This window comes from Panthera pardus, unplaced genomic scaffold (assembly GCF_024362965.1).
Source record: "Panthera pardus isolate Hobbes unplaced genomic scaffold, ASM2436296v1 HiC_scaffold_8, whole genome shotgun sequence".
In the NCBI taxonomy this organism is placed as follows: Eukaryota; Metazoa; Chordata; class Mammalia; order Carnivora; family Felidae; genus Panthera; species Panthera pardus.
In genome coordinates this window covers 9,313,162-9,326,067 of record NW_026527013.1, presented here as the reverse complement: position 1 = coordinate 9,326,067, position 12,906 = coordinate 9,313,162, and the positions used below count along the sequence as shown (strand labels likewise).

At 54.1% G+C, this 12,906-nt stretch overlaps 1 protein-coding gene across 2 annotated transcripts; it reads left to right on the top strand.

Moving 5' to 3' along the window:
* Window positions 1-1,421: 1,421 nt before the first annotated feature.
* FARSA (phenylalanyl-tRNA synthetase subunit alpha) lies at window positions 1,422-9,877 on the top strand. Of its 2 annotated transcripts, none has more exons than XM_053896631.1 (13): window positions 1,422-2,212; window positions 4,263-4,400; window positions 4,483-4,581; window positions 4,665-4,783; window positions 5,717-5,809; window positions 5,894-6,022; window positions 6,099-6,214; window positions 7,802-7,907; window positions 8,003-8,102; window positions 8,194-8,362; window positions 8,465-8,542; window positions 8,696-8,810; window positions 9,481-9,877. In XM_053896631.1, the coding sequence occupies exons 1-13, from the start codon at window positions 2,066-2,068 to the stop codon at window positions 9,617-9,619; spliced, it is 1,548 nt and encodes a 515-aa protein (XP_053752606.1). In that variant the 5' UTR covers window positions 1,422-2,065; the 3' UTR covers window positions 9,620-9,877. The 2 variants fall into 2 exon arrangements, with proteins under 2 accessions (XP_053752606.1, XP_053752607.1); XM_053896632.1 differs by having other exon boundaries at window positions 1,423-2,212; window positions 7,823-7,907.
* Window positions 9,878-12,906: the final 3,029 nt, after the last annotated feature.

Sequence of the window (12,906 nt, the reverse complement as noted above, 5' to 3'; positions counted from 1 at the left end):
ACCATCTCCCTGCCCCCAAGCTGCAGGAAGCAGGAAGGAAGGCTGGGGGTTTCCCAAACCCTGAGCAAACAGGCTCTGGACCTGGGAACGTGGGCTTGGAATGGGGAATCCTGGCAAAAGCTGGGGGGGGGGGTGCTTTGGGGATAGTGGTGGGGACTCAACCTGACCCCCCCCACCAATCCCTGGTCATGAGAAGCCCCAATCTGGGGTGGCCACTGCAGGCCTGCCACTGACCCTCCAGCCTTCCCTCCCTCCCGCCATATGTCATGCACACATGAGCTTGGTGCTTCCTGCTCGATTGTAGACACTCAGACGGTCTTATTCACTTTACCATCCCCCAATGTCTCTTGCAGCACCTGGCACCCGGCAGGCTTAAAACCTACTCGCTATGTGACAGAAAGAAGGAAAGGCTCTTGGAGGACTTCAATAAACAAAACAGGAAGAAAGTGCTTTGAAGCTAAGAAGGGACTTTGAGGGACACACATCCTGAATTTTTATCAGGAGCTTATCGTAGGGTCAGGATTGGGTGATGTGCGTAAACCCATTTTCCAGGCTCCAATAGTAATCGTGATGGTTAAATGAGTACAGGTGTTCTGCTTAGAATCGCACTTGTCACGTGCTCCACACAGTTGACTCTTAGCAAGTACGTGTACGTGCGTGGGTAGTATTTTCACTTAAATAACCTGCGTTTATAGCATCTCTATCCAGGCAAGGAAACAGGCACGGAAAGATTAAGCGATTTGGGTGAGTGGCATAAATGTGATTAGAATCTACTTACACTGCCTACTATAATCTCCACTGGCCACACGTGACGGTGGACCATTTGAAATGTAGCTTGTCCCAACCGAGATGTGCCATAACCGTAAAAGCACTCATCAGATTCTGGAGACTTAGTATGGAAAAAGAATGTGAAGTATTTCATTAGTAATTTTATAGTAAGTATGGAAATAATCATTTGGACCTGGCAAGTGTGGTAAATTCTTCCAATTAATTTCACCCACTCTGTTTTTGACACTGCTACTAGAAAGCTTAAAATCAGATTTGTGTCCCGCATTCTATCTCTATGGGCCAGAAGTGGTTTCGAGTATGCATTATTGCCCTGACATTGATCTTCTCCGGGCATTCGGGGATGGGGGGTGGGATCGGAGGTGTTTATAGTTTCTGGCACTATCTCTAGCAACTGTTTGTTGCTAGAACATACCACCCTCTGGAGCCTCCATTTTCACGTTTGTGAAATGGCGATGATGTCAATATCTGTATCAAAGTTTTTGGGAAAATGAAAAAACACACCTGAAGCACTTAGCACTGGGCAGAGCACACAGGGATGTCCACGTAGGTTAGCTGCTACCTTGACTGTAACTATTTTTAGTTGACTCCCTCTCCCCTTTGTATATAAGGATAGTCCCTACCTAGTCTCCCTTTAAAAACTTAAAAGGGCGCCTGAGTGTCTTAGGTAAGTGTCTGACTCTTGCTATTGGCTCAGGTCATGATCTCACAGCTTGTGGGAACGAGCCCAGCCAGGCTCTGCGCTGACAGTGTGGAGCCTGCTTGGGATTCTCTCTCCCTCTCTCCCTCTCTCCCCCCCCCCCCCCCCCCACTGTTTGTTTTCTCTCTCTTAAAAATAAACACTAAAAATTAAGGGGGGGGGGGACCTTAAAAGTAGTTGACCAGGGAATGACTGTCCCTGAAGCCCACCACCTACAGCCCTCCCACAGGCCAATGCAGAAAGGCAGGGGGCTCCTGGGCACAGAGAGACAGAAGTCCAAGGTCACACCGCCTGCTGGAGGTGGGGCTGGGTGACACTTAAAACAACTCTGTGATTCTGTCCTTGAGGTTTGCAATTTGGCCTCTCTAGTCCACCAATCACCACTATTCCAGCTAGGGTGGAGGTGGGCACGGTGTCCCTCCCACTCCCTAAGTTTCCAGCGCCACACTGAAGATGGCGGCATTCTGAGCCCGGCACAAGGTCCGCCACGCTCAAGATGGCGACACACACTCCCGGCGCCGGTTCCGGTTCCGGTTGTTCAGGCTCCGGCGGGATACGCCGAGCACGCTGGGCACAGCCATGGCGGACGGCCCGGTGGCGGAGGTGCTGCTGAGGCAGCTGGCGGCGGCCGATGGCGGCCTGGACAGCGCGGAGCTGGCGGCTAAGCTGGGCGTGGAGCACCAGGCAGTGGTGGGCGCCGTGAAGAGCCTGCAGGCGCTGGGAGAGGTAAGTCGGGCCCGTGATGCCTGGCCTTCTCGCTTTTGTACCTGCAGTCCTCTTGCCTGGAAGGCACTGCTTCTTGAGGAGTCCTTCAGGAGTCCATCCTGGGGTGCGCGGGCAGGGAGTCGGAACCAAGTGAGAGCCCGGGAGCGCTGACGTTCCGTTCGCAGTAAATGTCCATTGAGAGAGAGTTGGCGGGGGCGAGGGGCACGATGGTGGACCAGGAAGAGGCGGTCCCTGCCCTCGCGGAGATTGCGATCTAATGAGGGAGACCCTCAGGTGACCTGCAGAGTGATGGAGGGAGCACAGGCAACCCAGAGGTGACAGCTGGCCCAGCCTGGGGAGTCAAAGAGGACGTCCTGGAGGAGGTGGCAGCCGAGTCGGGCCTCTGCACTGAGGAGGAAAGCTTCAGGATCAATGGTGGGAACGGGAAACAGGCGTAGAAAGGCATTAGTAGAGCCAAAACTTACAAGGCCTCGTAGGTCTTTATCTCATGGGGGTACTGGGGGAGCTGGAACCAGTCAGATGTATGTGCTGTCTGCATCACTTTGGGGAAGGATTGGCAGGGGCAGGACTGGTGGTGAGGGGAGGAAGGCAGAGGCTGGCACATCCCCAGGGTAGAGGGCATGGTGTCTGGCTGTAGGGAGGCGGGTGGAAGGGAGAGGGGATTCCTGGCAAGGCAGGGGGAGCGTGGATGAAGCCCAGCCTTTTTGACTTGGACAAGTGAAAGGTGATAGAGCCATAAGAGGAGATTCCGAGAGGCCTGTAGGCCCCCCAGGAGGTTGGATCCTCAAGGCTAGGAATCAGAAAATATAACTGGGGTATGTATTCATTGAGCTCATATTCTGTGCCCCGCTTTGGTCTCAACTTCATTTATCATCTAGTCCTTGCCATAACCAGAGCATGATAGCACTGTTACGCCCGCTTTGCAGATGTGACAGTTTCTGAGCACTGGTCGGTAACTTGATCAGCGTCATGAGAAGGGACAGGCAAACCTGGACTTGAAATTAAGCATTCAGGGGAGCCTGGGTGGCTCAGTCGAACATCTGACTTCGGCACAGGTCATAATCTCCTGGTTCACGAGTTTGAGCTCCACACCTGGCTCTGTGCTTACAGCTCAGGGCTTGGACCCTGCTTCGGATTCCGTGTCTCCCTCTCTCTCTCTGCCCCTCCCCAGCTCGTGCTATGTCTCTCTCTCAACAATGAATAAACATTAGCAAGATTTTTAAAAGACAAAGAAATTGAGTATTCAGGCTGCAGATCCTGAGGTTATCAGTGCAGGAAAGGTATCTTGGGTGGGGTGACAGTACCTTGTTTGATGTGGAATTGACTTGTGCTGGGCACAGAAGGCTAAATAGTGGCTATTTAATGTGGTTCAGTCTAACAGCAGAGATGGTAATAACAACGATAGGAACAGTGGTTAGGATTTATGCAGCATTTGCTGCTTACTGAATGCGTTACTTGTCAAGAAAACTTCCTGTGGTAGAGCCCATCACACCCTTCTCTTGTGGATAAGAAAACTTGCTCAGGGAAGTTTAACAACTTTCCCAAGTTCACACAGGGAGTGAGGAGCAGAGCTGGGAATTAGAATGAAAAGGGAGCTAAGCCCTATGGGCCCCAGCCGGCCTTGCCCCTCTTTACATGACCTGGACCCATCCTTACCACGGAGCTTTGGGTCCCTGTGTGTAATGTGGACACGGGGGCCCTTCTCTGACACTCCGGGCGCTGAGATGTGAACACGTCAAATGTGGAGACAAGTCAATTCACCTGGGACCTTAAAAATCTTTCTTGGATTCGAAAGCAGTCGGGTTTATTTTTTGGCTAGGTAGCATTCTTAGCACTTTACCTCGCTCTGGGAGGTGTGAGCCATCTCTCATTATCTGCATGTTACAGAAGGGAAACTGAGGCTCAGCAAGGGGCAGTCACTCAGCTGGGAAGTGGTGCAGCTCGGATGTGAGGCAGGCTTCGGGCACTCTGCAAGCCCAGTGCTGCGGTGAGGGCGTGCCTGGCTCTGAACCCTGTCTCTGTGCGTGCCCCCTCCCCCATTTCCCTGCAGATCATTGAGGCTGAGCTGCGTTCCACCAAGCGCTGGGAGCTTACCGCTGAGGGCGAGGAGATAGCCCGGGAGGGCAGCCATGAGGCCCGGGTGTTTCGCAGCATCCCCCCGGAGGGCCTGGCCCAGAGCGAGCTTATGGTAAGGGCCTAGGGACAAGGCCCAGGGAGGTGACGGGGTCAGGTGGCCCCATGCTCCACTTACTGTGGCCTCACTCCCCCAGCGACTGCCCAGCGGCAAGGTGGGCTTCAGCAAGGCCATGTCCAACAAGTGGATCCGCGTGGATAAGAGTGCAGCTGATGGGCCCCGTGTGTTCCGAGTGGTGAGTCCCCGCGTACAGGCGGGCAGGTGTGCACATGGGCACCTGGCCCTCACGGTGCCTCACCCCTGTCGTCATCACGGCAGGTGGACAGCGTGGAGGACGAGGTGCAGCGGCGGCTCCAACTGGTCCAGGGTGGGCAGGCTGAGAAGCTGGGTGAGAAGGAAAGGAGTGAGCTCAGGAAGAGGAAACTGCTGACCGAAGTGTGAGTGGGTGCCCCCTTCCCACCAGCCATCACCTGTGTGGCCCCGGAGGAATGGGGGGAGGGCGCCGTCCTGCCCACACTGGGGCAGTGCCGTCAGTGTCCTCCAAGCTGTGTTTTACCCTATGGTTGTCAAGCACTCATGCCAGGTTCGTGCCGCCTCAGGGCCTTTGCTCATGCCACGAGTTCTGCCGAGAACTGTCTTCTCTTAAGCCAAGCTTGCGCATCACACCTGTGCCTGTGTGTCACCTTAAAGAGGCCATCCTGACACCGATCTCTCCCTTTGAGTTCCGTAAAAGCTGCTCGCTTATACTTTCCATTCTGGGTGCCACGTTTATTTCCTTTACGGCTCTGATTTCAGTGTCTGAAATTGATTGAATGCTGGGACCTGCACAGGCTGGGGGCTCTGCTCTCACAGGGCTGATGTACCCTTTGAGCAGGTACCAAGTGGCATAGTGGTGATGAGAACACAGACTGGAGGAGGGCTGCCCAATCCAGGTCCGGGCTCCTGGCACTCACTGGTTGGGTGACCTTTGCCAAGGCATTCGATCTTTCTGGGCCTCAGGTTCCCCATCTGTAAAATGACCTCTTTTCACAAAGTAGTGGGATGATTGCAGTGGAAGAGAAAAGAGCCTGGCACGGGATAAACCCTTGAGACTTGACCTATTATTCTTACTCAGCTGGGTGCTTAAGTACCTTGAACAGGTCCTGGCACATAGTAGATTCTCGTTAAGTGCTTGTTGAACGAATAAGTGAATGGGCACAGCAATGTAGGTGTGGGCCAAATAAGAGAATTTCCGGTGACGATAAATGTTGGGAAGAAAATAAAGTGGAGCGACTGAGTGGGGAGTATTGGGGTCAGCCTCAGATAGGAGTTCACGGGAGGCCTCTGGAAAGAGGTGACAGTGGGCAACCCCTCCTCTCCTCTGGCCTCAGGACCCTGAAGACCTACTGGGTGAGCAAAGGCAGTGCCTTCAGTACCAGCATCTCCAAACAGGAGACGGAGCTGAGCCCAGAGATGATCTCCAGGTAGGGAGTGGCCCCAGGGACTGGGGTAGGTCGGGGAGGGAGGGCAGCCCTCACCAGGCCCCTGTGCCCTGCATCCTCTGACAGCGGCTCCTGGCGGGACCGGCCCTTCAAGCCGTACAATTTCTTGGCCCATGGCGTCCTCCCAGATAGCGGCCACCTGCACCCTCTGCTCAAGGTCCGCACGCAGTTCCGGCAGATCTTCCTGGAGATGGGGTGAGCACAGGGCCGGGGGTGGGGCCGGCCCAGCCACAGGGCGCAGGCCAGACGGTCAGGCTTCATCTCCCTCCAGGTTCACGGAGATGCCGACCGACAACTTCATCGAGAGCTCCTTCTGGAACTTTGATGCACTTTTCCAGCCCCAGCAGCACCCAGCACGTGACCAACACGACACCTTCTTCCTTCGAGGTAGGTGGGGTGGGCGCCACCATCAGAGGCGCCAGGCCCGGGCAGAACTTTTTGGAGTGGCGTACTTACTTTACGGAATAAACTCCATCCTCGCTGTGGCCCGCTGGGCCCGTTGACCTCTGTGACTTCCTCCCACGTCCTGTCCTGCCCACTTCGTGGCCCTGGCCCGTGCTGCCAGGCAGCTCTCGGCCAAGGACCATCTTCTCCCAGGTCTTCGAGGTGGGCTGCAGCATCAGAGCTCTGCTAATGTGTCACCTCATAGAGGCCACCTTGACATGCCTTTGTCCCCCCAAGTTCAAAACATCCCTTGTCCCTAGTTTCTAAGCTTGGTTCCCATTTTTTTCTTTTTTTCGCAGTGCTTAGTACTGTCTGAAATTGAATGACTTTCCACAGTGATTGTCATCGTCCCGCGCAGGAAGGCAGGGGAGGCCACTGAGTTGGGTGCCTGTTACCCGGCCAGGAGCAACAGTGGCATTGCTGTCATAGTTACCATGGCCCCCAAAACTTAAGTACTCACCATACGCCAGCCGCTGTTCTAATTCTCCTGCCAATTGTAGGAAGTACCGCTGTTAGGTCTCTTTTATAAACGAGGAAAGCGGGGTTCAGAGAAGGAACATCGCCTGCCAGGGTCACACGGCTTATGAGCAGTGAAGCTGGGATTTGATGTCAGGCTTTTCAGGTGCACCAAAATGATGTTTCTGGAAAGGGATCTTAAGAATTCGCATATTCACACAACAAGTGATTGTTCGGCCTCTCCTGTGTGCCAGGATCTTTATTAAACACCTGGGTTACCGCAGGGCACCTGGGTGGCTCAGTCGGTTGAGCGTCCGACTTCGGCTCAGGTCACGATCTCGAGCTCCGTGGGCTCGGGCCCCACATCGGGCTCTGTGCTGACAGCTCGGAGCCTGGAGCCCGTTTCAGATTCTGTGTCTCCCTCTCTCTCTGACCCTCCCCTGTTCGTGCTCTGTCTCTCTCCGTCTCAAAAATAAATAAAATGTTAAAAAAAAATTTTAATAAACACCTGGGTTACAGCTTTGAATGAAACCAGTTCTTGCCCTGGTGAGACTTGCATCCTGGTAGGACAGATGTATGTCAAATCCCGAGTCCTATGTAAATGCAGTCATGCAAGGTGGCAGTAAACACAGTGGAACCTGGCATGGAGGGGAAGGAGCTGTCCATTTAAAATCAGCCCTTTGTTTAAGTAAAGGCCAAAGGACAGAAGGGAGAGAACCATATCTGGGAAGGAAAGTTCCAGGAGAGAATGGCCAGTGCAAAGGCCCTGAGGCTGGAATGTGCCTGGTATGCTGACGTATCAGCTGGGAGGCCCTGTGACTGGAGGGAGTGATCAGTTAGGAAGGAATGGGAGGTGACAGGACCGCATCACCAGAGAGCGAGCTTTGTCATCTCCCCCCATCCCACCCCCACCCCCACCCCCAGGGAGACGGAGGGCTCTGGGCAGAGGAGGGATGTGACTGGGATGTTCGCCAGCACCCTCTGGCTGCCGTGGGTGGCGAGGGTGGGAGCTGCACGTGTTGCTGTCTGTCCTCTGTGCAGTGGCTGTTTGAGAAATGCTCCTTGACTGACCAGGTGATGCTCTGTCCTGCCCAGATCCAGCTGAGGCCCTGCAGCTTCCAATGGACTACGTCCATCGGGTCAAGCGGACCCACTCTCAGGGTGGCTACGGCTCACAGGGGTGAGGCAGGCCCAGGGCTTCGGGGTGTCGGGATGGGGGAAGAAGGTCGGGGACCTGAAGGCCACAACGTGGCCTTGCCATTTGTCCTCCTGAAGGTACAAGTACAACTGGAAGCTGGAAGAGGCCCGGAAAAACCTGCTGCGCACGCACACCACGTCGGCCAGTGCCCGCGCCCTCTACCGCCTGGCCCAGAAGGTGCAGCTCAGCCTGGGCAGTGGGGGAGGCTGGGGGCTGTCCTACCGACCTTCTGACCTACTCCCGGGCCTGGCCTGCCTGTCGCCCCCAGAAGCCCTTCACACCGGCCAAGTACTTCTCCATCGATCGTGTGTTCCGAAACGAGACCCTAGATGCCACACACCTGGCCGAGTTCCACCAGATCGAGGGTGTGGTGGCTGACCACGGCCTCACCTTAGGCCACCTCATGGGCGTCCTGCGGGAGTTCTTCACGAAGCTGGGTAGGCAGGCAGGGCCACGGTGGGCGGTGTTAGTGGGGCCGAGGAGGCCATGGCCGCCAGGCTCATCTTCCACTCCTCTGTTCCCCTGCTTCCCCTGCCCAGGTATTACCCAGCTGCGCTTCAAGCCGGCCTACAACCCCTACACGGAGCCCAGCATGGAGGTGTTCAGCTACCACCAAGGTCAGGGTGGAACCTGGTCCTGGGAGGGGGAGGGATGTCTCAGGCTGCCTACGCTCAGCCCGGGTCCCTTTCACTGCCAAGCCCACTCCCAAGCTCACTGCCAGACCCAGCATCATCCACACGATCTGTCCTGTCCTTCTCCTGCTTCTACAGGCCTGAGGAAGTGGGTGGAAGTCGGGAATTCTGGGATCTTCCGCCCCGAGATGCTGCTGCCCATGGGACTCCCCGAAAACGTGTCAGTCATTGCTTGGGGCCTCTCCCTGGAGCGGTGAGTGCCCAAACCACTCAGGGTGTCTGACTTGACGGGCCCGGGGGCCTGCAGACCTCCAGCACCATCCATCTATTCACTCAATAAGCCTTTAGTGAGCATCTGCTGTATGCTTGGTCCTGTGCGATGAGGATGACAGCACACATCCCTGCCTCTGTAAAGTTAAGGTCGTAGTGCAGTGAAAAGGATGATAATTAGTAAGATACATAAGTAAATCGAACAGGTAAAGTCTGGAGTGTGTCTGAGGCCAGTAAGTGCTGTAGAGAAAATGCAGCAGGGAGGACTAAGGAGACATGGTTGTCAGGGAAGGCTTCAAGGAAGAGGCGGTATCTGAGCAAAGACTGGAGGTGAATGGAGTAAGCCAGGGGAATATTGGGAAGGGTGTTCAGTCAGCAGGAACAGGCAGTGCAAAGGCCCTGAGGCAGGAATGTGCGTGCTGTGTTTGGAGAACACTGAGAAGGTCGAGGTGGCAGGAGGGAGTGAGTCAGTAGAGTGAGATGAGATGAGGGTGGGAAAGGGGCAGGACACAGGACACGCCAGGGCCTCGTGAGCCCTGGCAGCAACTCGAGCTTTTAGTCGAAGGAGATGGGAGCCATCGGAGAGGGTGTGATCAGAGGAGAGCGTGACCTGACGTGGCGTTAAAACCGTTTCCTCCCCTCCCCGCCCAAAGCCCAACGATGATCAAATACGGCATCAACAACATCCGGGAGCTGGTGGGCCACAAGGTGAACCTGCAGATGGTGTACGACAGCCCCCTGTGCCGCCTAGACGCTGAGCCGGGGCCCCCACGGACACAGGGCACCGCATGACGTGGACCGCCCTGGGATAGCCCGCCTTCCCTGAGCCCCTGCCGTCCAGCCCCTTTGCATCCCTGCCAGTGACCCTCTCGTATTTATGAGGCCTCTGTGAGGCCATCCCCCCGTCCCTGGTAGCTCCTCTTTCCCCATCTGCCCCACGGTCCCGGGGGTGGGGGTGGGGGGGGCAGGTCGCAGGTATGATCTATGAAGGTGGGCCCTAGGGAGCCCTGCAGGCCAGCTGCTGGCTAATAAAGTGGGCATTTGTCCTCATATGGTGCCTTTCCTTAGGGATGGAGGAGTGTGAGGAGCCCTTGGTGTGAGGGGTGCTGGGTTGGGGATCCTGGAACCTCAGGAGCCCCTGGCTTGCCTGAGCCTGCTCCATCCCCCTGGGGAGGACTGGCTCCATCAAGCATTTACCCATCGCCTGGTGGTGCCAGGCTGTCCTCTAGGTGAATGGAACAGAAGCCCCCCCCCCCCGCCCCGGGCGAGGGGCATTTGGGAGGGGAAGGGCAGGGCAGGTGCCGAGATTCCCCCTGGGAGCCCAGCATGGTGGGGTGACAGGGGCAACTTTAAAACACCGCCCCCTCCCCTCCTCTTTTTTTTAAAGAGCAGTTTCTGGCGCACGGCAAAATTGCGCAGAAAGCACGGCAATTTCCCCGTATACCTTCTGCCCCCGCGCGTGCACAGCCTCCCTTCTGTCAACATCTTCGCCGCCAGAGGGGTGCATTTGTTACAATGAATGAACTACACAGTCACCCGCGGTTGGTTCATGGTTTACATTGTGGTTCATGCTCGGTGTTGTACGTTGTCTGGGTTTGGACAACGTAAGATGATGTGTTTCCATCGCTACGGTATCGTGCAGAGTATTTTCACTGCCCTAAAAGTCTTGTGCTCCGCCTGTTCATCCCTCCATCCTCCCCCTAAAAAGCTGCTCTTTTTATGTTAGGAAAAAAATTCTCATAAGGGGTACCTGGGTGGCTCAGTGGGTTAAGCGTCTGGCTTCAGCTCAGGTCATGATCTCACGGTTCGTGAGTTCGAGCCCCATGTCGGGCTCTGCTGACAGCTCAGAGCCTGGAGCCTGCTTTGGATTCCGTTGTCTCTCTCTCTCTCTCTGCCCCTCCCCTGTTCGAGGTGTCTCTCTCTCAAAAATAAGTGAACATTAAAAAAATTCTCGTAAGGATTTCACGGGGGCTCAGAATAGGGAGATGAGTAGGACAGAGCTTCATGAGCCCACATTGAACGGTGAGTGGGATCTCTGTTTCTGTGCAGATATTTTAAAGCAAATCTCAGCCTCCACGTTGCTCACCCCACATCTTCAGGGTCAGTGCACTTTGGAAATGTGAACAGTTGTATAACCATGAAGCCGTCGTTAAACCCAAACAGTTGGCAGCTGAGGCCGTGGGCTTCTCCAGTCCCAGGGCCTGTGGGCACCAATCTCCCAAGGGCTACTTGGTCGATTTTTTTTCCTTTATTTCAAATTAATTCACTCATACGGAAAAATACTCATTCATGCAACAAATGTGCACCTCCTGAGTCCCAGCAACGTCCTGAGCTGAAGACCGCAAAGCTGACTCAGGTCCCTGCCCTTGAGAGCTGGCGTGGGGGGGGGAGGGAACACAGGACGCATAAACAGATAAATGCAGAAATGGAGGGAGAGGTGAGGCCACAGAAAAATGAAGGTGGGTGGGGAAGGTGAAGCATATATAATGTTAAAATTAAGCCTAACGGGCACCTGGGTGGCTCAGACAGTTGAGCATCCGACTTCGGCTCAGGTCATGATCTCGCGGTCGGTGAGTTCGAGCCCTGCATCAGGCTCTGTGCTGACAGCTCAGAGCCTGGAGCCTGCTTCGGAATCTGTGTCCCCCTCTCTCTCCGCCCCACCCCTGCTTGTGCTCTCTCTTTTTCAAAAATGAATAAACATTAAAAAAAAAAAAAAAAAAAAGCCTAACACCATCTGCCCAGGTTGGATCAAATGGGCACATTGTATTTGTTTTGGGTCTTTCACATTTTAGATCCATGTGCCTAATGGTTTGAAGAGCCTGTGGGCTTGTCCTATCTCCTTTAGCCAGCACCTTGCTGAGATTGCTCCCTCCTAAATTTGGTGTTTCTCATTCTCCTGTGTTTTTAAGCTTTTGCTATTTTCACATAACATGGTTATGTGAAATATATTATTATTTTCACAAAACATGGTTGGACTTTGCTTGTCTTCAGAAGTTACACAGACGCTGCACCATTAAAAAAAAATTCCAGCAAATTGCGTGTTGCTTTTGTTCCCGGTCAGTGTGTACGTGTTTGTGTGTGCATGCTTAACAGTAAATCTTTGAGATTTTTCTCAGATAATCCTCAAATCTTCAAATCTGGTGCTGCAGGAAGCTACATTTTGCTTACATTGTGGCTTTGCCACAAGATACTAGTGTTAGCTGCTTTGTATTAAACTATTGTGTTCCATAGGTTTTTCTCTGAATCCCTTACAGTAGTCTGACGTTTTAGATTTTATTGCCTCAGTTACAGGCAAAGATGGATTTTGAGATTGAGTGGCAGTTTTATGCCGCCCCCTCCAGCCCCTCTTGCTGGTAAGAGAGCCCAGATTCAAGCCACGTTCTCCAGAATGTAGGTGTCAAGATGTGTGCCCGTCCTTGTGTAGCAGGAGACAGAGCCCTGCGCAGGATCCCTGCTGCCTCTCCTACCTGGACACTATGCCAGGTGTTTCAGAGAGCAGGTCCACCTTACCAGTGAACTGGAGCAAAATCCTAACCCCTTGCTTCGGCTCCCAGCCCAAACCTGCCCAACATTGATCCCTCACCCACAACCCCTGTTTCTCCCTCCCCACTAGGCCTAGCTGCTCAAGCACACTTGAGTTTGCTCCCCTCAGGACCTTTGCACTGCAAACGCCTATTCAAATCCTTTGCCCATTTTTAAGGGGGGGGGGGGTTGTCTTATTATCCAGTTGTAAGAATTCTTTGTAGATGCTGGCTGTGAGTTATGGATACATGTTTTGCAAATATTTTCTCCCCATCTTTGGCGCCTCAAGTGTCCAATATTACTGTTATTACTACCACTGTTCGTAAGAGATATGGGTCCGAGTCTGTAGAGGCCAGACCCTACCAAGCTTTTAAGAAGCTGACAGTTTTACAGTGCACAAGTAACTCTGACTCAAGGTGGCACTGCATAAACTTTTTCACTTAAGGCAATAGGTCACAATCAAAGAACAGCAACCGTGAGGCCTTTTTCTTGCAAAGATTTCACGGGACAGCGCGGGTGAAGAGAAACCTAAGCGCTAACGCCGAGACAGCTAGATG

What these genes read in the sequence shown, in the direction of transcription:
- FARSA (XM_053896631.1), top strand. Translation starts at nt 2,066, where the DNA reads ATGGCGGACGGCCCGGTGGCGGAGGTGCTGCTGAGGCAGCTGGCGGCG. An exon ending in GGCCCCGTGTGTTCCGAGTG is followed by an intron (nt 4,582 to 4,664) that starts GTGAGTCCCCGC and finishes TCATCACGGCAG; the next exon opens with GTGGACAGCGTGGAGGACGA. An exon ending in GGTGTTCAGCTACCACCAAG is followed by an intron (nt 8,543 to 8,695) that starts GTCAGGGTGGAA and finishes CTGCTTCTACAG; the next exon opens with GCCTGAGGAAGTGGGTGGAA.